Source organism: Poeciliopsis prolifica, unplaced genomic scaffold (assembly GCF_027474105.1).
Source record: "Poeciliopsis prolifica strain line A6 unplaced genomic scaffold, Auburn_PproV2 SCAFFOLD015, whole genome shotgun sequence".
Lineage (NCBI taxonomy): Eukaryota > Metazoa > Chordata > Actinopteri > Cyprinodontiformes > Poeciliidae > Poeciliopsis > Poeciliopsis prolifica.
This window is the reverse complement of record NW_026562390.1, coordinates 11,776,400-11,804,099: the sequence shown is the minus strand read 5'-3', so window position 1 is coordinate 11,804,099 and position 27,700 is coordinate 11,776,400. Positions and strand designations below refer to the sequence as shown.

General features: G+C 38.9%; 3 protein-coding genes across 14 annotated transcripts in view; 2 read left to right on the top strand and 1 right to left on the bottom strand.

The window, feature by feature from the left end:
* The first annotated feature begins 1,719 nt into the window (after nucleotides 1-1,719).
* Nucleotides 1,720-8,437, top strand: LOC129366575 (uncharacterized). 2 transcript variants are annotated; one of them, XM_055040523.1, is made up of 3 exons: nucleotides 1,720-1,803; nucleotides 3,834-5,556; nucleotides 7,654-8,437. In XM_055040523.1, the coding sequence occupies exons 2-3, from the start codon at nucleotides 3,970-3,972 to the stop codon at nucleotides 8,314-8,316; spliced, it is 2,250 nt and encodes a 749-aa protein (XP_054896498.1). In that variant the 5' UTR covers nucleotides 1,720-1,803; nucleotides 3,834-3,969; the 3' UTR covers nucleotides 8,317-8,437. The 2 variants fall into 2 exon arrangements, 1 of the variants encoding a protein (XP_054896498.1); XR_008606634.1 differs by lacking the exons at nucleotides 1,720-1,803; nucleotides 3,834-5,556 and adding an exon at nucleotides 6,106-6,369 and having other exon boundaries at nucleotides 7,654-7,761.
* LOC129366676 (alpha-protein kinase 2-like) lies at nucleotides 8,319-12,509 on the top strand. Its single transcript, XM_055040647.1, has 9 exons — nucleotides 8,319-9,018; nucleotides 9,112-9,259; nucleotides 10,219-10,346; nucleotides 10,440-10,484; nucleotides 10,598-10,895; nucleotides 11,800-11,888; nucleotides 11,978-12,194; nucleotides 12,275-12,323; nucleotides 12,399-12,509. The coding sequence occupies exons 1-5, from the start codon at nucleotides 8,319-8,321 to the stop codon at nucleotides 10,792-10,794; spliced, it is 1,218 nt and encodes a 405-aa protein (XP_054896622.1). The 3' UTR covers nucleotides 10,795-10,895; nucleotides 11,800-11,888; nucleotides 11,978-12,194; nucleotides 12,275-12,323; nucleotides 12,399-12,509.
* A 4,247-nt stretch (nucleotides 12,510-16,756) lies between these two features.
* nedd4l (NEDD4 like E3 ubiquitin protein ligase) overlaps nucleotides 16,757-27,700 on the bottom strand; it is a 42,002-nt gene continuing 31,058 nt past the window's right edge. For 6 of the 11 annotated variants that reach the window (XM_055040199.1, XM_055040201.1, XM_055040203.1 and 3 more), the window contains 15 exons: nucleotides 27,549-27,626; nucleotides 24,932-24,986; nucleotides 24,106-24,164; nucleotides 23,873-23,938; nucleotides 23,394-23,623; nucleotides 22,626-22,747; nucleotides 21,859-21,929; nucleotides 21,452-21,547; nucleotides 21,264-21,337; nucleotides 21,088-21,148; nucleotides 20,861-20,920; nucleotides 20,608-20,715; nucleotides 19,219-19,315; nucleotides 18,831-18,903; nucleotides 16,757-18,736 (listed from right to left, as the gene is read on the bottom strand). In XM_055040199.1, the coding sequence (XP_054896174.1) occupies nucleotides 18,634-18,736; nucleotides 18,831-18,903; nucleotides 19,219-19,315; nucleotides 20,608-20,715; nucleotides 20,861-20,920; nucleotides 21,088-21,148; nucleotides 21,264-21,337; nucleotides 21,452-21,547; nucleotides 21,859-21,929; nucleotides 22,626-22,747; nucleotides 23,394-23,623; nucleotides 23,873-23,938; nucleotides 24,106-24,164; nucleotides 24,932-24,986; nucleotides 27,549-27,626 (1,353 nt within the window). In that variant the 3' untranslated portion in view covers nucleotides 16,757-18,633. Of the gene's footprint in view, nucleotides 18,737-18,830; nucleotides 18,904-19,218; nucleotides 19,316-20,607; nucleotides 20,716-20,860; nucleotides 20,921-21,087; nucleotides 21,149-21,263; nucleotides 21,338-21,451; nucleotides 21,548-21,858; nucleotides 21,930-22,625; nucleotides 22,748-23,393; nucleotides 23,624-23,872; nucleotides 23,939-24,105; nucleotides 24,165-24,931; nucleotides 24,987-26,010; nucleotides 26,026-27,548; nucleotides 27,627-27,700 lie in introns of all 11 variants that reach the window. The other 5 variants (XM_055040198.1, XM_055040200.1, XM_055040192.1 and 2 more) reach the window with 1 other exon arrangement.

The following is a 27,700-nucleotide window of genomic DNA, read 5'->3' as shown; positions in this document are numbered from 1 at the left end:
TCAGTTACAGTGTATGTGGAGCAGGAGCTTTGTTGTGCATTGCATTGCGCTGACACAATCTCAGTCAGCAACCTCAAAGAAAAGCTGAGGCTGCTATTGCTGCTTGGATTTTTTTTATCATCAGTTTGTTTGTTTTTTTTCCCATCATAAAGAACCAAGCATCCTGAAATAAAATACTGATGAGTTTATAGAGGCCCCATGTTATGATTGGAACCAGAATGATGACAAAAGAAAATTCAGCAAATGCCTTTTGTCTGTTAAACCTTCTGTCAATTGGTTCTCCATTCAGTTGATTTTCATCGAAAGAAAATGTGGTTTCCTTCACTCCAGGCTGAGGGTTGGAGAGCAGCTCAAAAGCCAGCATGAAGCCAGTGTGTGTGAAAATATAGCTTGCTGTGGTAAGACGATCCTTTCCATTTAATGACGACATGAGACCACGAGGACACATCAACTCCAGAAGCTCGCGACGTCCATGCTCAAGATGCGTGAAATCATACGAGGCTCCCATTCAAATGTTCTATTTTTGTTTGGAAAAAGGTCACATTCGTCGCCCTTATGAGTCAATAAAAAGTCACAACTACCTCACAAGTGAATTTAGTCTAATAATATGTCAATAGTTGCCTGGTAGATTTACAGGGCAAAACAAGAACAGGTGTGTGGAAATCAGTGTTACACAGTGTTACACAGCACAACACAGTTTTAGCAGTTTGTGTCACCCTTCTTCTCCTCCTGCTCAGAAACAAGACGTTTCAATAAAAGTATTGTTTCACAACAGAAAGGCTGGTTCATCCTGTACTATATTAAATTATACAACAGCTTAAGTAATGAATTAATCAGCCTTGCATAGCTCACCATTCATTAAAGGACGTTATTAATAGTCTGACCTTTTCTAATAAAGGATAAATGATTTAATATTTATTATCCTGAAGCTTGGGTAACATTACAATGAGCTCCTAATTGAATCAAAGTATAAATCCAGAGTCATTCAAACGGACACATTCATTAACATGCATTTCCTGAGTAGAAATATGAACAATAAACTGAACTGACATAAATATAAGGACAGAAAACGAACTACTTCTGATTATAAGAATGAAAGGGACTTAAATAATGAAGGAACAATCATCAATCTTAATGGGATTGTTAATGAAGATCAAATGATCCTTCAGAAGAGTTTTTTAAAGGCTCATGAACAGATCTCTAGTTGTATCTGGTCACTGTCTTATCTAATCAGAAGGGGCAGCAGAAAATTACAGTCTACATCTGCAAACCTGGGCATGACAGGCAAAAACACTTGTAGCTGTAATTTCAATGAAAGAAGTATTGACTTACAGAGGCAAGTACACATCACACTATTCCTCCTTTTATTTGCAAAAAAAACTTAAAAATGAATAACCACTTTATTTGTACTTCACATTTTATAGCTTAAAATACATCACAATTTATTGTTGAAACATGACAAATTATAGGCTCAATAATTATTCATGTACATGCAAGGCTCTACATGAGCAACGATAAACATTAATCGTGATCTCTCTCTCTCTCTCTGCAGCCATTACTGCATCTGGCTCTGTTTATAATTGATCAGAAAATTCATCAGCCAAAGTAGGCCATCCCTGAAGCTGTCTGGAAGTGTACTTATCAGGATCAGCACATGTTCACAATATCAGATAACTGACTGTGTACTTGCGGGGGACAACATCTAAAAATAACCCCACACCCCAAGATCACCGGCTCTGCCTGAGCGCTCGCTGAAGTCCTACATCATAGGTCTATATCCTCTACGGCACGGCCATGAAAAGGGTACGTACTATTTGTTTGGCTGGAAATCCCCCCAGCAGTTGAGACAAGAGTTTTAATTGTAATAATTTTATCAGCTATGATTCAGCTATGGGGTGGCTCATCGTTTGATTGTGGCTTTGTGGCTGAAACAAACACTCTTGCTGCTGCATGATTCACATTTTATTGAGCATCAGTTTTCATCTCCTCAATTAAACTGGAATTATAATGCCACCGGTCTTTCCTGTTTTGTAATTTGTCAAATTTAGACGCTGTTTGAAGTTCATAGCATCAACTTGTTTGGTTTTCACTTTTTTTTTTATCCTGAAACCAGCGCACACTTTAATGGGAGATCTGTTCTGAATCAGACAGAGAAGAACAATTTTAAACTGCTTTCAGTAGTTCACAGTTTTATAATTCGCCAGCATATATCAAGCTCTTCCTGAAGTAAAAAAAAAAAAATCAACCATTCCAGACAGTCTAATCTAAACGAAATATATATAAAAAAATCCAACAGAAATTCTTGTTGTTATGCAAGTATAAATTCTTAAGCATGAAGATTTTTCATCCCTTTTTGCTGTCAGTATGACAAGTGGCAAATATTAATTTTTTGAGATGCGTCTTGCATTTTGGACAAGTTTGCAAATATTAGGATGGCCAAATGTTTTCTAATTTTAGTCTGAAATGCTCTTTTATCTGCAGTGTGTACTCAGCTGTTGAGGTGTGTGTTTCACAATATAAACATCTGAAGCTGCAGCACTCAGTCAGGTGTCCTTTATGAGGCTGAAATGTGACAAATGCAGGCCAGGAGTGAAGATGAGCTGGTATTTTTCCAGTAACTCTGCCGCCAGCTTCCATCTTATATGTCAGAGTGAAAGTTTTGAAACCACTGCCCCCACCGATGTTTCACATGTGACCCACTTTCCGAAAAAAAAAAAAAACAGTTTCACACATCATAAAATGTAATTTAAAAGCAAAATGATGAGATTGACAAGTCATTTAAACCCCCTGTAGCTTCAAGGACTCTTTGTGTGCTTGTTCGTTTTTACATTGACCACCAAGAAAACAGGGGAAATAGTTTTCGGTGCGTTAAAAGCCTGGGGGACATTTCATAATTAGTTTGGCAACAAGTCAGTGGGACCACTGACATCAGCATGCCAGAGAGGGAGAGAGTAAGTCAGATGAAAAATCCCAATGGGTTCATCACGATGTATGACAGTAAGGAGGAATATTTGACCTATTTAGGATCATTTTTAGGATTTTCACAAACTTGATAAAGTTTTATTAGTCATTTTACATTTTAAATTTTGGTGAGACACCAACACAAAGCATAGCATAATTAAAAATAATAATAATAATAATAGATTGAGGGGACTTGAAACTGCTCCATCTTCTTTGTAGTTGGATCAAGCGCAGTCTGTGAAAAAAAAAACCACGTTCTGAACTTTGACTGGACTTTTAACAAATGAACAGCCATGCAGACAGAAAACTTGTTCTGTCTGCATGGTTTGATAATTTGGAACAGTACCAATAGCAGCCTCTCATAAGTTTTCCTTCACCTTTGCTTTGTATCTTATCTCCATTCATCTCCCAACAACTCTGTGTAGGTTAACTCCTCTACAGAAATAAATCATGGCATTTATTTCAAACCAATCATCACAATCCATCATCTCTAAAGCTGCTGATGGTGGGGCACCCGTGGCCCCCTTGCCCGGACCCCACACCCTCCTCTGCTTGTTTAGTGCTGCACAGGGTTCACACAGCCTCTCACCCTGTGACAGCTGTGAAGAAGCCCAACCACCACCCATCACACCCACCACTTGTATTTAAATATTTTATTGTGAAAGGCACTTTTTTTCCATTTTATTCAAATGTTTCAAATGTCTATAGATATTAGTTAAAATGTGAATAAATGCATTGCCTTTAGATTAGATTAACACAACCCTTTGAGTAGCGGATAAAGGGAGATGGAATGTATTTGTAAGGCATTTTCAGGTGGTTTATTCACAGTTGGGCAACGAGTTCCAACGATGATTGTATTTGTTTCTTTTCAGGCACTGAATCCCAGAATCAAAATAGGAAATAGTCCCAACAGAAAGATACATCAGTGATTCATCCCTGGACACAGAGCCTGGTCCCAGTTCCAGTTTGACTGCTTGGGTCAGTGAACGTGAATATCCTCAAGTCCTGATGGACCCCTCACAACTTTGCACAAACGACCCTGAGTGGTCTGCAGAACCATTCACAGACAATCAAACTATTGTACAGGTGCATGAACCAGAGACGCTATCTGGGCTGTCCATCCCAGATGAAAATGACACAATAAACATTTCCACCAATGAGAAACGATCTGACAGTGATAGTTTAAACTATTCATCTTGCAGCATGTCTCTTTGCTTAGAGTCTTCACAAAAGTCTGCCTTCGTTGCACCTTATTGTACGGATCCAGAAAGTGAAGCTGTACCTCCTTTGCCTGATCTTTGCAGTGACTCTATTCCAGCTCTATCCAGTACAACAGAGCTGCATGTAGAACCAGAAACATCTCTGGTGTACTGCCTGAAGAACAAAATTAGTTTGCCTGAATCCCAGAATTTAGACATTGTTGAGGTTCCAGCACCTCTGTCAGATCTTTATATTTTTGAAAGTGACACGCGGGATTGTATCCTTACCAACACAAAAGATCGTCATAAGACCACACATCTTGAATACCAGTTAACATTGCAGTCGGGTGTCGGAAAGGCAGACCAAGACAGTGATGCACATGTCCCGATGTGTTATTTAGAAGGCATTAAGACACAGTGTCAAAGTAGCTTTACAGAGGAACAAGTCTCAGAGACCAATGTGTCAGAGGCAAGCCAATCTGATGAGTTACGAGCACCTGCTGTGGATGCCTGGGAGGTGGACTGGATGTCGGAAAGTGATGTGAGATTTGTGAAAGCAGAGGTCACAGCTTTGACCCTGCAAAGGCAGCACAGTGTCAGCCCCGCCGAGCTCTGGATGGACGCGTGCCAGTATCTGACAGGTGAGGATGCGGGAGACAAGGAGGACGTGGATCATCAAGCTTTAAGTGACTCCTTACAAGAGTCAGATTACAGTCCTGGTGACAACAGGAGGGTTGGCTGGTCACCAGTGGAGAGGTGGTCATCAGTGGACAGCTGGGCCAGCGCGCTCTCAGACTGGACCGGGGTTATTGAGGATCCGGCAGAAGAAATCACGGCCGCCTTTGCAGAAATAGGGGCTGAGATTGATGCTTTGACACAAGCACTGCAGGAGGTGAGCACTCACTTCGAGCCAGAGACGCTGCAAGACGATTTACGGGCTACAGAGGCGGAGGAAAGGCAGCAAACTATGGGTGTGCAAGATCAGCCACTAAAAACCCCAGATATCCCAGAGAGTCTCATCCCTTCTGAACAAAGCTACCTTTCTTTGTGCCTTGACGCTTCAAGACCTGAACTTCATGACAGAGGAGTCTCCCAGCATGTTGCACCTCTGTGTACATGTAGAGGAGAACGAGAGGCAGAATCCTCCCCGCGCTCCGCTCTGCAAAACATTCCGGCTGGATCGTTCTCTGTGGGAGCAGATTCAGATGCTGGAATGACTGAAGTCACACTCAATGCTGGAACTGTGTCTCTGGGTTGTTTGGACCTCCCTTGGCTTGACAGATATTCCAAGACCTTTGAACAAGATTTATTTTCTAGTGAAGATAACCATCCAATCGAGCTGAAAATAACAGAAGATGTGGATTTGAACACCAACAGAGACCTGGTGCTCCAGGAGGTAAGATATATTTTTAATTTGTGGCATTATTTGAGACAGATTTATGCTCAGTTTGGTAAGAAAAACTGTACGGCTTGATCTGTATCTGTTGATCACACTTACATACATTCAGAGCATTGATGACCTGTGTGAAAATGTGTTGGAGATGCTGGAAAGATTCAACCTTTACACCACAGCAAACAGCGAATGGCTTTACATTGTTGGCCAATGAATAAACTAGTTGCACATTTTGGAAACAAAGCAAGAATGTTAAGAGACATTCCTGCTCATGTCCTTGTGATTGCTGCCATACCTTCAGCCAGTCTGTCACGCATACACCCTCCACACACGAGGCTGAAGCCACCTGGGATTTGGACTTTTATCCTGCATTATTTGGATTAACCCTTTTGGCTTCCATCTGAAAACCCGACAGTCGAGGAGCACTGCAGGATCAGAGGAGCCTGAAAAGAAGACCTCAGACAGATAGAAATGGCATCTAATAATAGCTGACAGTTCATTGATAATAGCCTGCATCTGCGGTGTGTCAGGGTAGAGGGGTGAGAGGAGAGCACAGCTGAGAACTGAAACACGACTCTGCCCAGTTCCAGCTGTCTCCTACACCCTTAAACGCACTCGTTCGAACCACGTCTCAGTTAAAAAACACAAGATCAGGAGGCTCAGGGGTCTTCGGGAGCAGAAGACTGGTTTTCATCCACTCGGAGCAAACAGCAAGTCTGAGTGATGGCAGTACAGCAGAGGGCATGAGTTGTGTGTCGGGTGGCACTTGGAAGAAACGAGGTTTTGTAAAGTTTCACTTTGTGGCTCTATAGAAAGGTGAGTGTTTACCAGGAAACTCATTCTGGAAACAGGCAACTTAAGAAGCCGTCGCTGTGTTTTGTTTTTATTTACCTGAACTTTTTTGAAATATTATGAGGCGAATGGCTCATAATCAGTACTTTGCATGCAGCAAAGTACTGATACCCCTTGAACTTTGGAATATTTTTTCCACAACTTTATTGTATCCTTCTGGTATTTTATGTGCAAACCAACACAAAGCATTGCATAATTACAAAACTGATGTTATATATGTTTTTTTTATATATATATTTTACAAACAAATGTCTGAAAAGTGTAGGTGAATTTGTGTCTAGCTGTCTTGAGCCAAGTCTTGTCTGGAATCCTCAATAGGATTTAGGTCTTTGACTGAACCATTCCACTGTAGCTTTGACTGTATATTTAGTTGTCCTGCTGAAAAATGAACCTCTCCCTTCGTACAAAGTTTTTTTTTTCCAGCCTCTAACAGATTTTCCAGATTTACTCTGTACTATGCATCGATCTACAGAAAAACATCCCACTGCAAATTATTATCATGACCTCAGTTCACTGGTATATTGAGGGTCATAATCAGCATTAGTCTTCTGCTATTGTTTTGCAGATAGGCTACAAAAATGCCTGACTATACGTGGATGGCTGCAGAGCCGTAAAAACATACAAGACTGTAAACTCTACTACCAAAACTCGTTTTGTAAAACAATTCCCTCAACTGAGCTTTAGATATCTGCAGCTCCTCCAGAGTTATCATCTGCTTCCTGTGGCCTGTTAGTTTAAGAGGACAGCCATGTCTTGACACTTCCACTCGTTGTTTGTACCTCCCTTTAAACCTCTCCAAAACATTATCCCTGACCTGTTTGCTCTGTTCCTTGGCCTTCATGATGCTGCTAAAGTTTCTGTGCAAACCTTTAAGCTCTTGACACATTTAAGCCCATTCACAGATTAAAATTATTAAAGTTGTGTTACTTCTGAAGGGAATTGGACGCACTGGAGTGAAGAGGGCTGAATATTTATGCTTGTCACACTTTTCAGATTTTTTTATTTGTAAAGAGCATGAATGATTTTTCATTTCTGCATGTTTTCTTCAATACCATTCCTATTACTAAAAGACCTATATAAAACCAAGACAGCAATAAAGAAGTTTGTGACATGACAAAATATTTCAATAGACTTTACTCATTTAGCAAGGCACTGTATGGACAAATAAATGCCAATAAATTGATTTGTTGAATTTTTTAAAACTGAAATGATTTGTCTTGTCCTTGTTCTTTTCTATTTTATCATCAGGTTTTTGAAGATGATCTGTGCAAGGGGTCTGTGACTGAGGAGCAGATAAAAGGAGACAAGCGTCGAACAGAGCTCAGTATCTTCTCCGCTCATGAACCAGAGGTGGACACACCCACAAATGTCTCGTTTAACACTTTTCTAGCCCCGTTTGGAGCAAGCCAGGTGGAGTCAGGTGGTCCTGAGCTTATTATGTGCTTAGCTCCCCTCAGTGGTAATTCTGCCCTCGACTGTCGGACAAGCAGCAGCTCGGAAGGAGACCAAAGTTGCACAAAAACCTACCTGAGTGACAGCATCTGTTGCGGTCATGTGCGAGACTGCACACCATCTCCGGCCCTGGGTGGAATTACCAACAAACAATTTCTGGAAGGTCACCAGGAGCCGATTTATAAAAAGCAGAACACAATAAATACTGATGAGAAACTCTCTCCCGATGAACGACAGGAGCTACAAATTGAAGACACCGTGTGGCCTGTCCTTTCTGCAGCTGATGAGATCAAGGATTTCAGCACAGATCTAGCGAGGTTCACAGTTTTTCCTGGAGATCATCTGTTCATATCAGAGAAGGATTGTGTTGCATGCATCACTTTAAACTTAAACGATCCATTCATCCCTGGGTCTCAGAACCTGTCTTCACAGCTGCTGAATTTGAGCAAACTCAGCTGAAAATGCCTCACAAAACTTCAAAGAATCCCCCAGACAGCAAAACGCGCTCCAAAAAGGACAAATCATCTGGTCATCATCATGGAGCACAGGCTGCCAAAAAACAAGAGAGTACATCGCAGCAGCAGACCTGGAAGCAGCAAGAAAGCCACCTAGCAACTGGGGAAAATCATGTTATTGAGAACATTGAGGGTGGGCTCGAAGCCAAGGAGGCTAAACTTGTAAAGGAGACCAGTGTGGGAACTGAGAAGGGCACGGGCAAGCCTCATGGCAAGAAGAAAAAGAAACATGGTCACAAAGCATCGGCTAATCATGAAACAGAGGCATCAGTTGATGTAGAGCATGGAGCAAAACCAAAATCTGCAAAAGAAAAGGTGGATATGTTGGAGGGGATCAAAGCTGAAAAAGTTCAGTGGGATGAAAATCAGTCTGTTGTCGAAGCAAAAACCCAGCAGCCAGAAGATATTGTGTCTCTGGAAGCTCCCCATCTCTCTGATCTTCAAGAGATCACGAATGACGATGTTATTAAAAAGAGACGCGTGTCAGGGGATAAGTTTGGCAAAATTCTCAGTGCTTTGGAGTCCAAGCTATCAAAGACTGATACTCCGTTAAAAGCAAAAGGGGAAGAGACTCAGCCAAAAACCACAGCTGTTCAGAAGAAAGCACACGGCGAAGTGGTCAAACAGAAGATCCCTCCAAAGGAAGGTGAGGGCCCTCATCAAGCACTGCCAAACAGGAGCTGTTTATTTCTGGGACAGGCTCTTCTATTTCGTCCTTATTTTGTTGTGATGTGTGCAGATCCGAAAGTGGTAGAGGCCATCCAGGTAGTGTCGGTGAGCGGAGACCCTCAGAGTATGTGTCTTTGGTGTCAGTTTGCTGGAGTGCACTCAGACTACACTGTGACCTGGAGCAGAGACGGCGCACCACTGGCTCAGATTAACAGAAGGTATTTACTGTCATTTTACATGGCTAAATTACCAAACCATGCAGACACTGCCGCATAACACAATTTAAGATACTATATATCAGTCAGTCTCAGCCCCTTTAAGGTTTTGTCAGAGCGTCTCTTTGGATTCAGGTCTCTGGACCATTCAAATCGTGACAGTGCAATAACATAAATCATAATTGTGGCTACAGCTTCATCCATCTTCACCTAAACTTAGACCAGCTTCCCTGTCCATTCTAAAGAAAACCATTCCCATAGCATGACTTTACCAACACCATGTTTCACTATAGCACCCTGTGTCTTATGAATGACTTTTCTGCAAGCTGGAAATGGTTTTTCCTCTAGAGTTACCATAGTTTTCTATGACTACTTCCCAAGCAAGCCTGCCATTTTCTCTCAGACAGACAGACTCTCTTCACCAGTTAGGTGACTTCTGACAGCACTCTGGACTTTATTTGGGGCCCTCAGAGTAGAGTGAATACAATTAGCACAACCTTTTGGTTCAGATTCATGTCTGAGCCATGTGTCACTCCATTACACGATTATGTGCAATTTTGTTCTGGTCTGTCACTCAGTGTCCCAATAAAACATGTCAACGTTTGTGGTTGTAATGGACAAAATGTATGAAAAAAATAAGTTCAAATGGTAATAAATATTTATGCACTGCACTGTATCTATTCCAGCTTCTTTGCCACTCCCCATTCCAGTGCATAGAGTTACATTTCCTTTAAATGTTCTTTGACCCCTTTGATAGTGTGGTGCAAATGGCTCAGGTTCAGAAACAGTAACTGATCTCTAAGCAAGGATTAGCATGCTCATAGGATAGTAGAAAGGCTGCTGGAAGGAAATAAAAAAAACATCTGAATAGGATGTTTTTAGCTGGCAATGAAATCCAAACACAGTGACGTTTAGAAATCTTTTTTTCATTTTTCATTACTAAATTGCGTGTGTCTCTGAAGTGCAGGAGATGAGAGCAGAGTGTCAGTGATCATCACCAATGCTTCCCACAAAGATCTGGGCAAGTACGAGTGCCAGCTCAGCTGCTCCCATGGCTCTGTCTGCCTAGACTACGTGCTCACATATGAAGGTAAAAAAAAAAAAAAAAACGATTGTAAAATGCGCGATCCAAGAAAAATAAGCACATTAAGATCATCTTTTTTCTATTCTCGCTGTGTTTTAGTTTTAAGTGAGATTGTGATACCTGCATCCCCAAAGATAATTTCATGTGAGTACTTATTAAAGGCTACTTTGAATAATTCAGTTCAATTTAATTTTTTGCAATAAATAAAGAATGAGAAGAAAGGAAGACAGTACTAAGTATGCATGTTCTTCTCTCAGCTATGCCTGAAGAGTTGTGCAGTGAAGAGGAGGATGCTCACTGCTCGAGGCTCTTGTTCAAAGAGGATTTCCTGTCGGATCAGTACTTTGGAGAGAACCACCCCATCAGCATACTCACAGAAAAAGTTCACTTTGGCGAGGGCATGCATCGGCGGGCTTTCCGGACGAAGCTGAAGGCGGGTCAGATCCCCTGCTAGTACCGGGACTCTCCTGCGTGCTCAAGGTGCACAACGCTATCAGCTACGGGACCAATAACAACGACGACCTGCTTCAGAAGAATTTCCATTTGGCTGTAGAGGTAAAGAAAAAGACAAATGGTTTTATTGTGAATGTAAAATACATCATTGTGATATTACTTCAGGAAGAGAAGCAGGTAATTTTTATGCAGTTATAAACATTACAGGATTCATATTCCTAAATTAAAAATATTGTCCTTTCTCATTTTTGTTGTTGTTAAGCCAGTCTGTAAATGATTTAAGTCATTTTCCATTTAGAAAACCCTTTTTTTTAACTTTCTGAATGATGTCTTGAGATGTTGCTTGAATATTTTTACATCAAGTTCTTTATTCATGATCATCTGTTTTGTAAAGTGCATCAGCCTCTGCAGCAGCAAAAACCTCAAACAACACGATGCTTCCTACTTTGCATGTCACAGTTGAAACAGTTTTTTCAGGTTGCCATTCCTCCCTGTGTGACAAATAAAATAAATTGGCTTATTTTATTGTAATATCTTGAATAATAATATTTTCAGCAAATTGAAGAAAAATCTTAAAATTAAAAATTAGCAAATGCATATCTAGTTATGTAAAAAATAAATTATTACCAACATTTTCAAACACATGGAAATAAACAAGTATTTAATTTTTTTTTTTTTTTAAAGTGTGCAAGGTCGGCAGCTAAATAAAATATAAGATAATTTTCTGAAAAAACTTGTGCAAGAAAACATTTTAATTTTATTTTGTAGATGTTATTTTCGTAATATTAATAACTTACTTGATTAAATTAGATCTTTGTTATTTTGACTTGTATTTTCTGCTATCAACAGTTATTTTTATACTCATATATTGTATATTTGCTTTATTTATTTATGGCTTTTTTTTTTCTTTTTATTATGTCATTTTTGGCAAAAGGTAATATTTTCTGTAAACCTTTGACTGCCTTTGTGGGTGGAGATGTTATAGAAAGTGTTGCTTATTCTGCAGGAGTGTCAGGTCCAGAACACAGCGAGGGAGTACATTAAGGCTTACACATCAGCAGCTCAGTCTGTCGAAGCCTTCGGAGACGTCCCAGAGTGAGTGACATGTTTACCAGTCTGCAGCTTCTCCACGGCATCCATTATCTGTACAGACTAGCATTGCCCTGCTGAATTTCCTCCACCAGGATCATTCCCATCTACCTTATCCACCGTCCATCCAATGATATCCCTACGCAACACTGGAAGAGGAGCTCATCGGAGACTTTGTCAAGTATTCTGTGAAGGACGGTAAAGAGATCAACGTGATGAGACGGGACTCGGAGGCAGGGCAGAAATGCTGCGCTTTCCAACACTGGGTCTACCATAACACAGAGGGCAATCTGCTGGTTACTGACATGCAAGGTCAGGGGAGCAAGTACTGCAACAAACTGTGCAATAAATCATAATGTGTGAGTGCTAAAATCCATGTGATTTTTTCTCAGGAGTGGGCATGAAGCTTACTGATGTGGGGATAGCAACTTGTAAGAAAGGGTGAGTTTTTCCTTCCCTTAAAATAAGCATTAAAAATAGTCTATGCCGGTGACTCAACAAGATATGTCTTTACAGGTATAAGGGATTCAAAGGAAATTGTGCAACCTCCTTTATTGACCAGTTTAAAGCTCTGCATCAATGCAACAAGTATTGTGAGATCCTGGGACTCAAATCTCTCCAGCCTAAGTCCAAAAGGTCTCGGCTGCTCCAAAACCCAAACCCCCATCTTCTGCCGCCCCTAAAAAGAAGACATTTGGGCCAACAGTGAAGAACAAGTCATAGCATCAGGAGAACATTGAGCAAACGATCTTTGTTCCTACTTGGACTTTGTACTTCAGAGTTTCCGGCATATAAATCAATTTGTTGGTTGTTGCAGAATGCTGCAGCACTAAGGAGACATTTTACTCTGAAATAAGAGACCCTCATGCAGCCAGAACCTGGTGTCTGATCTGAACAATTGAGAAAAAGCGTTGTATTTATTTCTGTGACAATTTCTACCTGTATCCTAGAGTTTTTATTGTTCAAGTCTGTGAAAACTTGTGATATATTTAGGTAATACTTAATCAGCTATAAACTGTCATGTCTTAGAGTGCTTGGTTGGATAATTTTCTTCACAAATAGTTTATTCTATTTTTTTAATTATGATCTCAAACTTTGATTTAATCATTTTAAAAAAACAAAAAATGTATGCCAATAGACAGTATGTGTGGTTGCTTTGAATTTCTTTGGATTGTCTGGTGGTAAAGCTGAAATTGATTTCTTACTTGGATGAAAAGCTTGGGACTTTTCCTCTGTGTACATATTAAAGTTCATGGGATATATAGATTTAGTAAGATTTATGTGTGTTTCAATTATTTCAGTAATTTAAAATGTCCAATTTGGCTTTAGGAGATGATTAGTGCTTGGGATACAAAAGATGATAATGACATGATGATATAAAGTCACCATAATGTGTTGAGTATCTTTACAGTTCATAATGGACATAAAAAGTGCACACATATTTTTCTAATGCAAATAATAGTGCATAGTAAACTATTTTAAAACATTTTTCTTGTTTTCAGTAACATATGTGCCATTAGTTGTTTCTCTGAAAAACCAACCTGGTTGTGTACATGTGCAATCTGTTTACATTTTTCAAATTTCTTATTTCTCAGGAACAGCTTGGAGCATCCACTTTATTATTTTATCCAGAATCACAAAATGCCAAATAGAATAGCAAGTAAAACTTATACATACAGTAGTATGTCAAAAATTTTGGAATTAATCAAGAACAGAAAACATCAAACTGTGGTTTCACATGCAAAATAATAATAATAATAATGATGATGATGAGGATGATGATGATAATAGTAACAATAATAATAATGACATAAAAATAAATACATAAAGAAATAGGGATGAACTAGGGTCGCTTCAAAGGTCTCAACATCATGTTTCAACAGATTTTATGTCTTTTTCCATCCCTGCTTTTGCTGCGGCGGTGCAACATGTCCCCTGCTGTCACCACCTCTGACACACGGCCACACATGTTCATCCTCTGCCACGACATTAAGAATGGAAAGTACAGACGCTGAAGAGCGCAAAACATATAGGGAGAAAATAAATCAACTGCAAAAACCCCGACTTGAAGCGGGTGCACTGAGGTCCTTTCCGCACTGTAGCTATTTAGTGTGATAATGGCGTTTGATAGAGAGGAAACAAACACCATTGTCACACTCCACAGCTCTGGAGGACAAACTTTGCCGCAGGTGTGCAGATGGAGATTGTTGGAGGGGAGGAAGGGGGATGGCGACCTGGAAGAACAAAAGGATAATCTGGAGTTTAGTTTGTGGAGTGAATGAAGAGAAGCAGAAAGGTATCAGTCCTAATTGTAAGAAACGGGGATAAAAAAAAACAAACCAAAAAAAAAAAGAAAAACACAGAGTGACACAGGAAACACGTTTCTACTTTTAGCAGGCTTATCCAAAGTGTCCAAAGTCCAACCGAGTGTCTTGTTACTGATTGTGGGGATGACTGCAGCTGTGTGAGAATGTGACTGATCAAAGAGGAAAAGGTTTCCGAAAATATAAACTTTAAATAAGAGTTGGTCCAGAAAGATGTCACACAGGCACGAAAATTTACCCAGTATAACATCCAAACAAATTTGCCAAACGTTCATCTTTTGTGACATTCTCCTGTTAAATTTTTTAAATTAACATCCAAATAAATATGTAAGTTTAACACATTATTAAAGCAAGAACCTACCTTCTGTTTCGATGCTTTCTATAGATACATTCATTGATGTGCTGCATTGGGCGTCCAGCTGCCCTCTGCTCTGAGCTCCTTGTATCTTTGTAAATTTAAGCCCAGTAGTGCTGCTGAGTTCACAAGGGTGACTACGTTGTGCATTTGGGTTAAGAGCCGTCCCATCCAAGTCTTTATGTAGACAGAGCAGAGTTTGGACAAACAGCCAGTTGCACATTAGTGATAAGCTACGGGGGAAGTATTGATCGACCCTGACCAAAGGCAGGGGGTGAAAGGTGGAGGAGGGAGACGGGAGGAATTTTGCCCTGACCAAAAAGCTACGCTGGTCAGGGCCTCTGTTTCCACCATGCGCTGAAATGAACAAACTGACACAAGCAATGTGTTGGTAAAGATTCTTACAGAAGAGAAAATGCATTGTGAAACATGCAGCCATGAAGCGGCGAACAGGCAGAGCATCGGATTAGACATATGTTTGCTGGATGAGGGGAAAATGTTAAAGCCAGAATGTGTCGGTGTTTAAATCCTGATAACAGGAAGTGAAACCCATGAAGAAGCTTTACTGACAACGCTTTGCAGTTTAATTCACATTTTGTCATGTCACAACCACAAACTTTAAGGTAGTTTATTGTAAATGTACATGTGAGCAACAAACACAAAACAGCACTGTAAAGTGAAAGGAAACAGATAAACAGCTGTAAAATTTATCATATTTTATCCCTCATGGCAATCTGAAAGGTGTGGGGTGAATTTGTATTGAGCTCCCTTTTCTCTGGGCCCCTTAAATGAAACATATTGGAACCAGGTGTTGTGACGTGTAATTTAGCGACATTATGAATCCAGATCCTCTGGATTCACAGAATATTGGTGAGCAAAAAGCCTGGTGAAGGCCAAGGAGCAAAACAGACAGGTACGGGAGAACGTTTTGGTAAAGTAGGTTTACAATATAAAAAACAAAGCACTGTTCAATCCATCATCTGAAAATGGAGAAACTCTAAATCTATTAAAACATGGTGATCCACCTAAACTGCCTGGCTGAGCAACGACGGCGTTAATCGGAGCTGCAAGCTAACTGTGTCGGAGCTGTAGAGATCCAAAGGTCTGAATCTGTTTACCAGGCGACTATTAGATGTGCAATCCATAAATCTGACTAAAATGGAGGAGGAAGAAATAGAAACTCCATAAGATATCCAGCTGTCAGTGTTTCACAAACCCTTTTCTAACTCAAACCACTTCAACAAACATTTTAGCCGCACTGTCAATTCAGCCTTTTCACTAAACATTAAGCTGAACATTTAAAATCCTGTGACAATAAAAGTAACTTTTATCATTTCTAAGTAAGTAACTTTGATACTCTATGAAATACATGTGACCTCTGGTAACTAAACAGGCCCAAACCATGATGCTGCCACCACCATGCTTCACAGTTGGCAGTAATCTTAGGTTTGACTCTCCCAAACTTACTTCCAGACATAATGATTGTCTGGCCATAAAATCTTTATTCAGAAATGGCTTAATTGACCTTATGGGATGTTGCAAATTAAAAACATCATCATTTTTAAGATTATTAGCTAATAAGAGCTTCAGTGTTTGACACAGCCTATTAAACAGCATTCGCCCATTTATAAGAAAGCTATCATTTCACAAAAAGTATTTTAGCTTTGTTTTAAGAAGCTGAAATAATTCAGGTCTAAGAAGAAGTTGGCGCTTGATTTGTTTGTGACCAGCTGGAGGGTATAGGAGTGCTTGATAAAATGTCCCCAGAGAGGCCGGGTGGCTTTTATTTGCTCGTCCTTGGAGCTGATAACTCTCAGATTGCCTGTGTGAATGAACTGAGGTCCCTTCACCACACCGAACCAGGTGCACGTGCATGCAGATTGCAAAGAGCGACCGCAAGGCCTCCAGGTAGCTCTGGAAGTGTCTTACGCACTCTTGGAGTAATTCTATTTGCCTGGCCACTAAAGTTTAAACAGTTACTAAACCATTCCCAGAAGGCAGCAGCGATCTTGAAGGTTTTGGAGCAGAGATTTTTTTTTTTTTTTAACAGCCGAAGAGTGATCCCAAACACATCAAACATGGTTTGGGAGTAGACAAAAAAGAAGCATGAAGAGTGATAAAAAAAATCCGGAAATAATTAAAAGTTCTTGTCCGAGAAAAAGGATACTGCAATTAATTAATGAAATGAGACTGTATAAGAAGTGTCATTTTTATTTAAAGTTAAATGAACCACAGGGTTGCAGAAAGTAGTGGAATCATCAACAAAAATTATATTTCTCAGCATCCATTAAAAAAAGAAATCCTGATTAAAAAAAAAAAAAACAAGTCAGAATTGAAATCACTGGGGTAAGAAACGTACAAGAGAAAAATATCAAGAAACAGCTCGAAACAGGATATGAACTTAAGAAAATGAAGTGTCTTGTTCACTTCTGTTTCTACGTAGCAGCAGTCCAAATTTACAGAGTATTTATATTGCACTAGGAAGTGCTCTGAAAAGGAAAGAACCACATTCAAGTAAATGAAGAAAAAAAAACATAATTCAGGCGACATGACCTCAGAGTGATCTATAAAGTGCCCTTTAGGTTCAATTGTGTTAGAAAAAACAGAAACAAGGAAGAGAAAAGAAAAAAAAGAAACGAGAAACATTTGTCTTTGTAAGAAACGTGCTGCTTTGTATTCAGCGATAATCACAGCTTTTCACACCAACATTCACTCACACGCGGCTTCATTTTAGTGTTGATCAGTAATACTTCTGTTAAATGTAATACATACATATTTATATATCATGAATTACTTAAAATGCACTCCTTCCCCTGGGAAAAAAAAAAACAAAAAAAAACAAACAAAAGAAACAAAAAAAAAAAAGAGAAAACAATTTTACAGCATCATGAATAGCAACAGACATGAGGAGCATTAAGTTAATCACAGAAACTTGCCACAGTTTGACATTTCCCTTCATGACCTCGAGAGCAGTTACATTTCCAAAGTTACTACGTAGTCAAAAGCAAACACAACGCACAGTTCCATGCTGCTTTTAAAGCACTACAGTAAAAATGTTTTTGTTTTTTTGTTTTTTTTCAAACACATTTGCTATCACCATAACAAATGATATGGACTCTTTTCGCCCCCGGAACGAACCAGACCTGAACTTCAAACGTCATGTCAAAAACGGTTTCTGAAATAGCAAGGAACATTGTTCATTAGTACAAATACATACCATATTTTCCTGTCAGTTACAAAGGATTAATTAAAGAAATTATGTTGTGTGATCACAAAATTATGCATATATATATTAAAAAAACAAAAACAAGGGAAATTATAGTGGGGCTTATGTCATGTACTCTTATTCAAGCTTCATTAATGACTTTTAAAAAAAGAAATGTTTAGTTTATAAAGGCTGCAGCAGCACTATCTGATCACGTCCCAGACAAGGCTCTACGGAGGGGTGTCTCTGATTTCCTGAAATGTGACTGGCTAGCATTCCTAAGGTAACCTGGTGTTGGGTTAAATATTTGAATAAGATCTACGATCGTAGTGCCTTTGCAGCTTCTTAGGAGAAGTAGTGCATGTGGGAGCCAGATTAAGGCCATGCAAAGAGCTCTCCACCGAAAGGGGCTCAAACACAATAGTAGAGCTATAGTAGAGCTATTGAAATGCATCTTTTCCGGCACTGAAGATATTCACAGGATGGGGGAAGAAGGAAAGAAATGCTGGACTCTGGGAATCCTGCTGCGTTTTGGATTTTTTTTCCCCCACCGATCATGCTCGCAGATAAGACATCTCAGAACTGAGGCAGTGCAATGCTTCCTTTTCTCTCCTCAGTATCTACAAAAAAAAAAAAAAGGGAGTGACCCATCCTACATTGTAAAGATAGAAACACGTAGGCATATTGGCTTGACAAGTTGCTGTACAGTCTTTGAACCACAATGCAGTGGAGGCGGCTCACAGTCAGGCGTTACAGTACAACATGCTAGCACAAAAACTGCTACAAGCAGCTGGCTTCACATCCCTGGAGATTCGGTTTCGTTTCTTTGCTATTGGTTGTTGCTGGATAGAGTCAGAAGGGGGCGCTTTAGTCAACTCCCTCGAAGCCTTGAGCGTTCTCCACCGCCATGAGGAGCTTCTCTCGCAGGTCCTCGAAGGATTCGTAGCTGGGCAGATCCAAGCGGTTAAAACTGAGAAGAAGAAATGGGGGGAGATAGATTTACGGTAAAAATAGAAATAAATAAAATAAAATTCTTCAACTTGTTATTTGCGGAGGTGGCGTACCAAGTATGAGCTCTTGGTAGCTTATCTGGTGTTCCCCACTGCTCAATTGTAAACAGCTGAGGGCCATTAGAGCCTAAAGCAAAAGAAAATGAACAACCTTATTAAAATAAGTAAACCAAACTTGACATTAAGATTTTTTTCGACCACAAAGTTTTAGGCAAATATTTATCATTATAAAACTTTCATTTTTCAAAAATTAATTTTCTGAATTTTGCACTGGTAAGTAAATGACTTATGTCTTTTGCAGTGACAGAAGTCGGATTGTTAGGCTACAAATGGAACGTCTGACAGTCATTTCAGAAGTCCAAAATGGCTACTGGAGTTTCAAAACAGCCTTTGAATGAAACAAATAAATGAAAAACGAAATTATCTTATGAGAACACATTACCATAAAGTTCAGCAAAGCCATTCATCGGCACTCGCGATGTTCCCGTAACAAACTGGAGGAGTCGAATTCTCTTCTCAGCGTCCATCAACAGGACAACCTAATGAGAGAGGAGACAAAAACTCTCTCAATGACAGACATTTTACAGATTATTTATTTTTTTTTGTTTACCACGTACTTTTATTGATGTATGTAAATTTACTCACTAAATTCACAATTTTCCGGATTGTTATTTGTGACTGAAAGTCAGAAGTTCAAGTCAAGACTAGGGAGTGTTTTTGATGCACAAGGCCTAGGATATTAAATGATGTCAAAGTGTCCTTACAAAAACCAAAAAGCAACAGAACAAATTCAAAGAGAAGAGTGTTTGATGTGTGCGACTTTGTTAAGATTATATCTGGGGTATGTAATACTTCAGGATGTTTCATCAGAGCAAACAAGCCTGCTCTACCAAACAGACTTTGATCTGGCAGGTCGAACACAGAGGAACACGAGTGGAACCAGATTCATTTTCATACTCATCCTCAGTACTGACCTTTTTGCAAAAAACAATGGGAGACTGCGTGAAAGAGTGTTCAAGGGAAGCCAGATAAATGTTTATATGAATAGGAAAATAGAGTAAAATGACATAGATAGAGCCAATTCACTGTGGGTTCAGAAAAACTAGCGACCATCATCCCAGTTAGTCTTTTTTTTCTGATGGTCTAAGTGATCATAACTCTTTTGGCAAAACAGGACTTTTCAGCATTTATGTTCAGTAACTTTTTATGACTAAAAGAGTCATAGGTCAGAATTGAGCAGGAAAGCAATGACTAAACTCCCAAACAGAAAATCTTTTTTTTTCCAAGTCACCTGAAAGGAAAGTAAAATAAAAGCTCAAAGGACCCATTTCTCTAAGGGGAAATTCATTCTCTTCTCTGTTTTTGCATTAGAAATGCAAAAAAATAGCAAAATTTGAAGAAAATATATATTTCACGGCAACTCTTGGTTATGTTAGCAAGATATATGAAAATAAAAAGCCCTTTGTGCTTTCAGTATAGCTGTTGGGTCAGTGGCATTCCGGTAGTGTATAACTCACACATCTCAGAGTATAATGCTAAAAATCTAATCAAAGCATAGTAAATGTAGCCTAACTACCTCCAAAAATATTCCAATAAAGATATAGCTCAGTTAAATCCAGTCAGAATCAACAGATTTGTTTTCTGGAAATGACTAAAAAAATGTTTCCATCAAATATCTTTGTGTTCTTGTATCTTTCAATAAATCTAGAATTTCAAATAAAATTATTAAAATAATTTTTTTTTAAATGAGTAACTATTTTTTTATGGAAATATATATATTTTTTTGTTTTTAGTATGGGATGTTCTGTCCACCTTTGTGAATCTAACAAACCTTCCAGAACCACTGGATCACCGGATGGTTGGGACAGTAGCCGTTCTTGTAAACTGTGTGTTGTCTCCAGTCGTTAACGTCGACGTCGCCCAAGCCGCACATGAGCAGCTTCACAGGAACAGAATGAGAAAAGAGATTTAAAGGCAATAAAACACTACATCTAAAGCTTCCTGACAATGACCAGGGTGTTGCTCAAACATAAAATAAAACAAAATAAAAAAACACGAATGTTAAGTTTTTAAGATGTCCGTACCTCTAGTTCATTTTCGTCAAAGATCTTGATCAAATCTATTGGAATGAGCTCAGTGAATCCCTGAAAATTAAACAAGACCAGTTACAACAAAACACCTTTTAATTTTAAAAAGGTAAGAAAATCAAATCAAAATGAGTAATACAGTTTATATCCAAGTCCTATGCAAAAAAAAAAAAGAGAGCTACACTGCCTCCATGTGGAACTGAATAATCACTACACAAAAATACCTCCAGGAAAGCGTTCATCTGCTTCTGGACCCGGTTGACAAACCTCCACTGGATGACCAAGCTGACAGAGGGAAGATAATTAAAACGTGTTAGAAAAAAAAAAAAAAAAAAAAAAAAGAAACAATAGAGATACTAGCTTTAAAAGCTAGACTTAAAAGAAAACAAGAAGAACTCACTCAATGTATTCTTTCTTGTTCTCATTGGTGACCACCATGTCTGAACCGCTGGGCTTCAGGTCAACCTGGTATGTCTGAGGAATAACACAAAACTAGATGAAAGCTAAAATAACCCTGATTGTGTATCTACAAGGATGGCATTCAGAACAATAATACATAAAAATGGAATCAGGTATCAATCAGCTCACCTGTCCGAAGTTGTCCTCATCAATACAAAACCGTAGGTCAAGTTCTGTGGGATCATTTTCCAGAATCCACTTTAGGGAGTTATAGTATTCACTGTCCTGTGGGGAAACAGACATACGTGTTGGGCTTTTAACTGAATTTCATTTATTAGCTCAAATAACAAATGATATTTTCTTTGAATGCAATAAATCAGTTGTGCCAAATTTATAGTAATGATAAGAACAAAGTACGCCCCTGTCAGTATTTAAACATATTGATCATCTGGGTTTTACCGTGTTCAAGTGTACAAAAAGTATTGAAGTTTTTCTTTAGCACTTAATTTCTGTACTTAATTACAGTGTCATAATTAAGTAGTTTTACTCAGAATTGAAGAGTTGCTTAATTATCCAGATTTTAGAAAATGTCTTACCACAGACTCCATGTCCTTAAGTGATATTTGTTTCCCCAGCATCATCTTGTAAAATGGACGTATGAAAAAACCTGCAAAGACAAAAGAAAATGTTTAATTTTCACCATAGGTCATGCACATTATTTTTCAGAAAGTAGCTGAAACACTACTCATGAAAGTTTATGATGTTCAGAGCAAAGGTTTTTCATTTTTGCAAGCCCTTTTATAAGTTTATGAGACAAGCTTGTCACCACATAATGTTCTGTAGCCACATTTGAAACACAGTAAAGCAATCAATCACCCGCAACATGAAACGGACCTAAAGGGTGTGACATCATGTTAGCTCACTCCCCTTAGCAGATATAACAAACAGCATAAACTTTTTGTGGAAGGATTCTTCCAGAAGTATGTTAATCAGTATAGACAAAAAGGTCTACCTTTGAATGAGCCCATATTGCTTTTTCAAAAATGTGTTTTTAAAAATGTTCTGATGTAATATTCTAACCTTAAATGCCTCATTTCATTAGGTGTAAGTGGAAAGTCCTTATAATTAACAGAAAAAAGACTTTAAGACATCAGATTGTATATGTTTCATAAAATGTGAGAACTAAATTACAGCAACTTATAAACTTTTCAGTGATTTTTATTTTGTTGAATGTGACCATTTTAGGAAGGTTTCAATTTGGCACATAGTGTAGGCCATTTTCTAATTTTAACTTGCTTCAGTGTCAGTAGTAAAAACAACTGAATAGGAAAATTAGATCATGAAGAGGTTATCAAATAACTACCATCCAGGAGTTTTCCATGAAACACAGCCATTCCTGCCACACGCCCGATGAACTTGAAATAGGAAAGATGATCCTCATTGCAGAGGCCAGAGTTAGGATTGATTTGGAGCGTGTAATTGTCACTGGACAAAGACAAGAGGGAAAAAGTACATATTTAGACAAGTTCTTAAAATCACATCAATAAAAGCAAACAGGATGACATAACTACATTTTTATATCAACTTCTCATTGGCTGGAGAAGAGACAAAGCATTGGGTTTATCTAACAATTGCTCACAGAAAAACTCATTTCTGTTTGCTCTCAGTTCATATTAAAACTCAGGCATGAAAGAAGATTTGATAAGCAACTAAAACACTAAATTTAAAGTCTCAATGTTTGATTACACTTTTGTTTTCCAAGAAGAGTTGGTTTTTACAGCCTCTTTGTTATTCAACAGCATTTGCGAACAAAACGGCTGAGCTGCGTCATTGCATGGTGATAGTGCCAAGAAAAGGAACAGAACATATGGCACTTTTATGATCTTGTTTGTGGGAAACATTTGCTTCAGGATGGCTTTTTGAATACGAGGAAAGGTTAATCATAGTCTAAGGAAGCCTTCACAGGTCTCATGGGGGGAAAGAAAGAACAGCAGGGTGTATTAGTACACCTCGTCTCCCAAACGCATAAGAAAAGGAGGTTATTTTTAATCCCAATATGGTGCTATTGCAGCTTTACACAACACTGTTACACTGTAATAGAACTGGTCAACACAAACAAGAAGAGGCTTACGTGGCAGAGTACTCGAACAGGCCGTAGTAGGGATTGAACATCTCCTTAGACAGGAGGAAGAACCATTCTCTGGCCACGCCGCCGTAGTCCAATCCTTTCTCCGATTCAAACTCGATCCATAATCGGGCTTTTAGAACATCAGGCCTCTTCAGGGACATGATTCGACGGTAGGACTCCTCAAAGATGTTGTTCCTGTGCAGCTTCATCTCAAAGCGGTTGGGAATATCCGCCTGGAAAAGCACAAAAGAGCCAATAGTCAACAGAAAGAATGACGGCTTTTTGAAATAATAGTATTGGTATGTCATTAGGAACCATAACTTTTAAAAACTTTGGTAGAACTTAGAAATGGAAGCCAGTCTATTCCTATAAAAGGAGCTTCTTAAGCAAATAGAAGTTTATTGGGTTTGGACTAAATTTATATCCATCCTACTCAACTTCTGCAAGACACCAAAGACACAAGGATAGGACTCTCTTATTACCGGTTTCTTTAATTTCTTCCTGAAGTAGTCATATTTCTGCTTGAACTCTCTGGAGTAGGGAACAGCCTGCAAAGAAAACCAAAACAAAAAAAGTCTAAGAACTGACTTACAGATAAAACGATTCATCTCTGATGAGGCTGAAAATAACGTGTCAGACAAATCTGCAATCCATCATAAGTGGACACTGTTGTGATCTATGAGCAAGAAGATTTGAAAGACGCAAAGTAACTCACAGGTCCCGTGATAGCCGGACTCTGTAAACGGGGGTCCTCCCACTGAGTGGTCTTTGTATCTGGGTGAAATAGGTAGAAATATTTTTTTTTTTAAATATTGGATCAGACTTAAGACAGAGCAAATAAAACTCCCACATGACTTCCTTCCCATGTCTTGCAGGAGTATTTATACCTCCTTAGTTAAAAGGTATTCCCACAACATGATGCACCACCGCCCATCAGGGGTTTGGTGTGCTCAGGGAGAGGTGTTCAGAAAGCATTTCGTACTTAGGACAAAAAATGTTGTGTTACTTAGCGTAATCCCTCGTCCTTTCATAACAGAGTGAAGTGTTTCGCTATGAGAACCGACTCAGCATGACCCAACTATGATCACGGTGAGGCAATTCTCTCAGTGAAAAACTGAAAGAAGTTAGAAATGGAACTCAAATTGGCTCTCATGTCCCAAATATTTGCTGTTTGTGGCTTTTTCTCAACGACTGATTTCTTCTTGCCGCTCATACCAGATTCCTGCCAATGGATGTTTCTATCTCATTTCTGCATCAACTTTCTCCTTGATTTTTATGATGCCGTTTGCTTAATAATGTTCTCTAACAAATACCTGAGACCTTCAAAGAACAACTGTATTTAAACTGAAATTATACAAAGATGGACTTTATTTTTGCAGAGGCAAAAGTGGAAGAGAATTGTGTTTTTTAGATATTTAAGTATAAGTTCTTTCAGATTTTGTTCAAAATGTACCTTGGGGTATATTTGATGACCTAAAGACAAAACAATTTTGGAAAAGAATAAAAAAAATAAGAATACAAAATAGAAATAATAATCTTACTGTGGTCGATGTAGAAAGTACGTCCGTCTGTGTGAACTCTTTCCTCCCATCCGGGCTGGAAAAGAAACGAGAGGTGGAAGATGAGTGACGCGATTATTACGACATCATTACACAAGCTCAAATAGTCCTTTTAATCCATCCATTTATTTTTCCTTCTTGATTGTTGTTCAAATTGAGCTGGCCAGACGGTCAAAAAGGTCATAACATTGAGGTCACAGCACTACAGGTGAGGCAAGCTCAATCAGACACACAGCAAGATAAATAAAAGGATTTCCTGCCCTATTTGAGTCAGACGCATCAGCAAGGCAGGGCAGGGGTTTGACCACAACATAAATGTAACTCATCAAAACTGGTACAAGCCAGCGTAGCACCACTGACACGGTGAACATTCGGTGTACGGAGTCCTGGCCCAGACACACTCGTAAGACAACCAGCGGTCAGGCAGTCAAACAGTTGGAGTAGATTTAAAGCAATGACAGGAGAAAGGAACACAGTTGATTAGCGTATTGCTACGGGATGCATGTTTTTCTTTTTCCTAATAATGCTGCTGCTACAAGAGTGGGGGCCAAACAAAAGCCGTTAACACATGCAGCACACCAGCCTGTTTCTTAAAAACACATTTTTATTTCTGCTCTCAAAAGTTCTTGCCTTTTTTCACTTTCCTTCCTTCTCTAATCAGCTCCTCTCCTCTGTTTGTATTTCCCCTTAAGGATCTTGCCTTTTTCCTCTTTAAAGACGTGTGTAATTGTGCCCCCGATGCCAATACAGGGTCACAAACATGGAGCAAATCCCAGGATAGTGATTAAATTTGGAGCTCTAAACTTATTGTTTAAAAGAAGAAAAAGAAAGAAAGAAAAAAGGTGGAGTGTGTGGTGCAGGGATGGCGCTGACAGAAAAAGACAAAGTAGGGGTAAAAATACTGAAAGGATAGGAGAGGCACAATCCACCCATGCCAGCCATGAGAGAGAAAAGAAGAGAAAGAACCAGGGAAAAACAAAGAAAAATCCAGCAAGGCTGTCTGCAGGCGATTGATCAGACAGGTAGGAAGGCAGGCAGAGGGAAGGAAGGCATCAACCAACCTCCTCTGGTAGGTTCTGCCAAACACATATGGCCAGGTGCAGAAGAAACATTAGATCCATCAGAATGGAAAGAAGAAAATAAGGAAATAGAAAGAAAACACACACACACACACACACACCATAAAAAGCCTGTGAGATATACAAACTTATCAACTCTTCATTTCTTAACATCAGTAGCCGTAAGTAATCTTTACCCATCAACCCAAATGAACGGTAGCAAGCTGGTTTTAAGGTTTTACAAAGAGCAATTCAATTCATGAACCGCAGGATACTCAAAAGAACCTTGACAGGTCACAGCTGGGTTTGTATGCACTGCAAAGTTTCTGACCATGTAGATATCCATAGACCATGGCAATGGGCTAAATAAAACAGTAAAAATCTCTAGAAAATTCCAAGTTATTGATTTTCAATCAACTTTTAAAAAAATGTAGTGTAACAAAAGTTTTATACAACACCCTATACAGTTATAAAGACTTGTACTGATGTACATTAAGATTGTACTTAAGATACATTCATATCACTCAAAAAGAAATTAAATGTATTATATTTGGAGAAATACATTTTTCCTAATTATTATTGTTATAAAAAAAATCACCATTTTCAAAGTAAGCAGCACCTCTAAGAGACGCAATGAAAAGAATTTATTTCATTGTCCTCTACAGTCCGTGCCATTACTAAAACCTTTAAAACAACTGGAACTGTGACAAATTAGAACCAGGGCCCATCTTAACTTTTCCACAGCTTTTCATAGAAATTGGCTTTCACCAAGTCTTCATAATAAATGAAAAATGAACCAAATACAGATAGCAATTTTGTTGAAATATTAGCCACTCAAAGTCTTAATCCAAGTGCCACATTGTGAGTGTGATTGAATGAATTAGTTATCTTTCATAACAAAGCAGTTGTTCAGAGGAAATGCCAGAAGAACCATCAAAATCGGAAACATGGTTTTTGCAAGACTAATGGGAATGTCACTGGAAATATGCTTCAGTCAGGTGATACTAATGTTGAGCTTTGGCATAAAATAAAGGATGAATATGTGAAAAACTAATATTCGTCCAGTATAAGAGAAGTGTAGGTTCTGTTATTCTGCAGGACTCATTCTCTTACAATGTTGTTAGAAACCTTGTTGAGGCACAAAGCACCATTAGTATGCATCTCTTACATAGCGCAGAAGCTGTACAGAGGACTGTATGAGAGTTGACTCTGGACGACCTAAAGAGTTTGAATTCTTCCCTAATCTTTTAGGAAATAACTGAGTGACAAAAAGAAGTTGTACAACTGTAAATGCATGGGGGATGGTATACATTTTGTCTGTGAAAACTATGCCTTTCTATGGGACTGGTTTTATCTCCATACACAAAAAGAATCTGTTTCAAATTTGGATTTTTCTATAAAAAGTTCAGTCTGGCATTATGCTTCTAAAAAAAAAAGACTTTAAGTCAAGACTTTACACAACTTAACAAGGGTGGTAGTGAAAGCAGTGGATGCTGTAACTTAGAAAGACCAAAAACATATCAGTCTGTGGCAGGACTTACAGGAAGAGGACCAAGTTCACCAGGTTCCATTGAGTTCTTATTCCTCATATGGACGGGATATTTCAACCTGGGGTCCTCCTGAGGAGAAGAGCAAAACATTTTTGATAAAACTAATATCTCACTATCAATTTTTTTCAAATAAAATATTAAAC

What these genes read in the sequence shown, in the direction of transcription:
- LOC129366676 (XM_055040647.1), top strand. Translation starts at nt 8,319, where the DNA reads ATGCCTCACAAAACTTCAAAGAATCCCCCAGACAGCAAAACGCGCTCC. An exon ending in GAAGATCCCTCCAAAGGAAG is followed by an intron (nt 9,019 to 9,111) that starts GTGAGGGCCCTC and finishes TGATGTGTGCAG; the next exon opens with ATCCGAAAGTGGTAGAGGCC. An exon ending in ATCCCCAAAGATAATTTCAT is followed by an intron (nt 10,485 to 10,597) that starts GTGAGTACTTAT and finishes TTCTTCTCTCAG; the next exon opens with CTATGCCTGAAGAGTTGTGC.
- LOC129366575 (XM_055040523.1), top strand. Translation starts at nt 3,970, where the DNA reads ATGGACCCCTCACAACTTTGCACAAACGACCCTGAGTGGTCTGCAGAA. An exon ending in GAGACCTGGTGCTCCAGGAG is followed by an intron (nt 5,557 to 7,653) that starts GTAAGATATATT and finishes TTTTATCATCAG; the next exon opens with GTTTTTGAAGATGATCTGTG.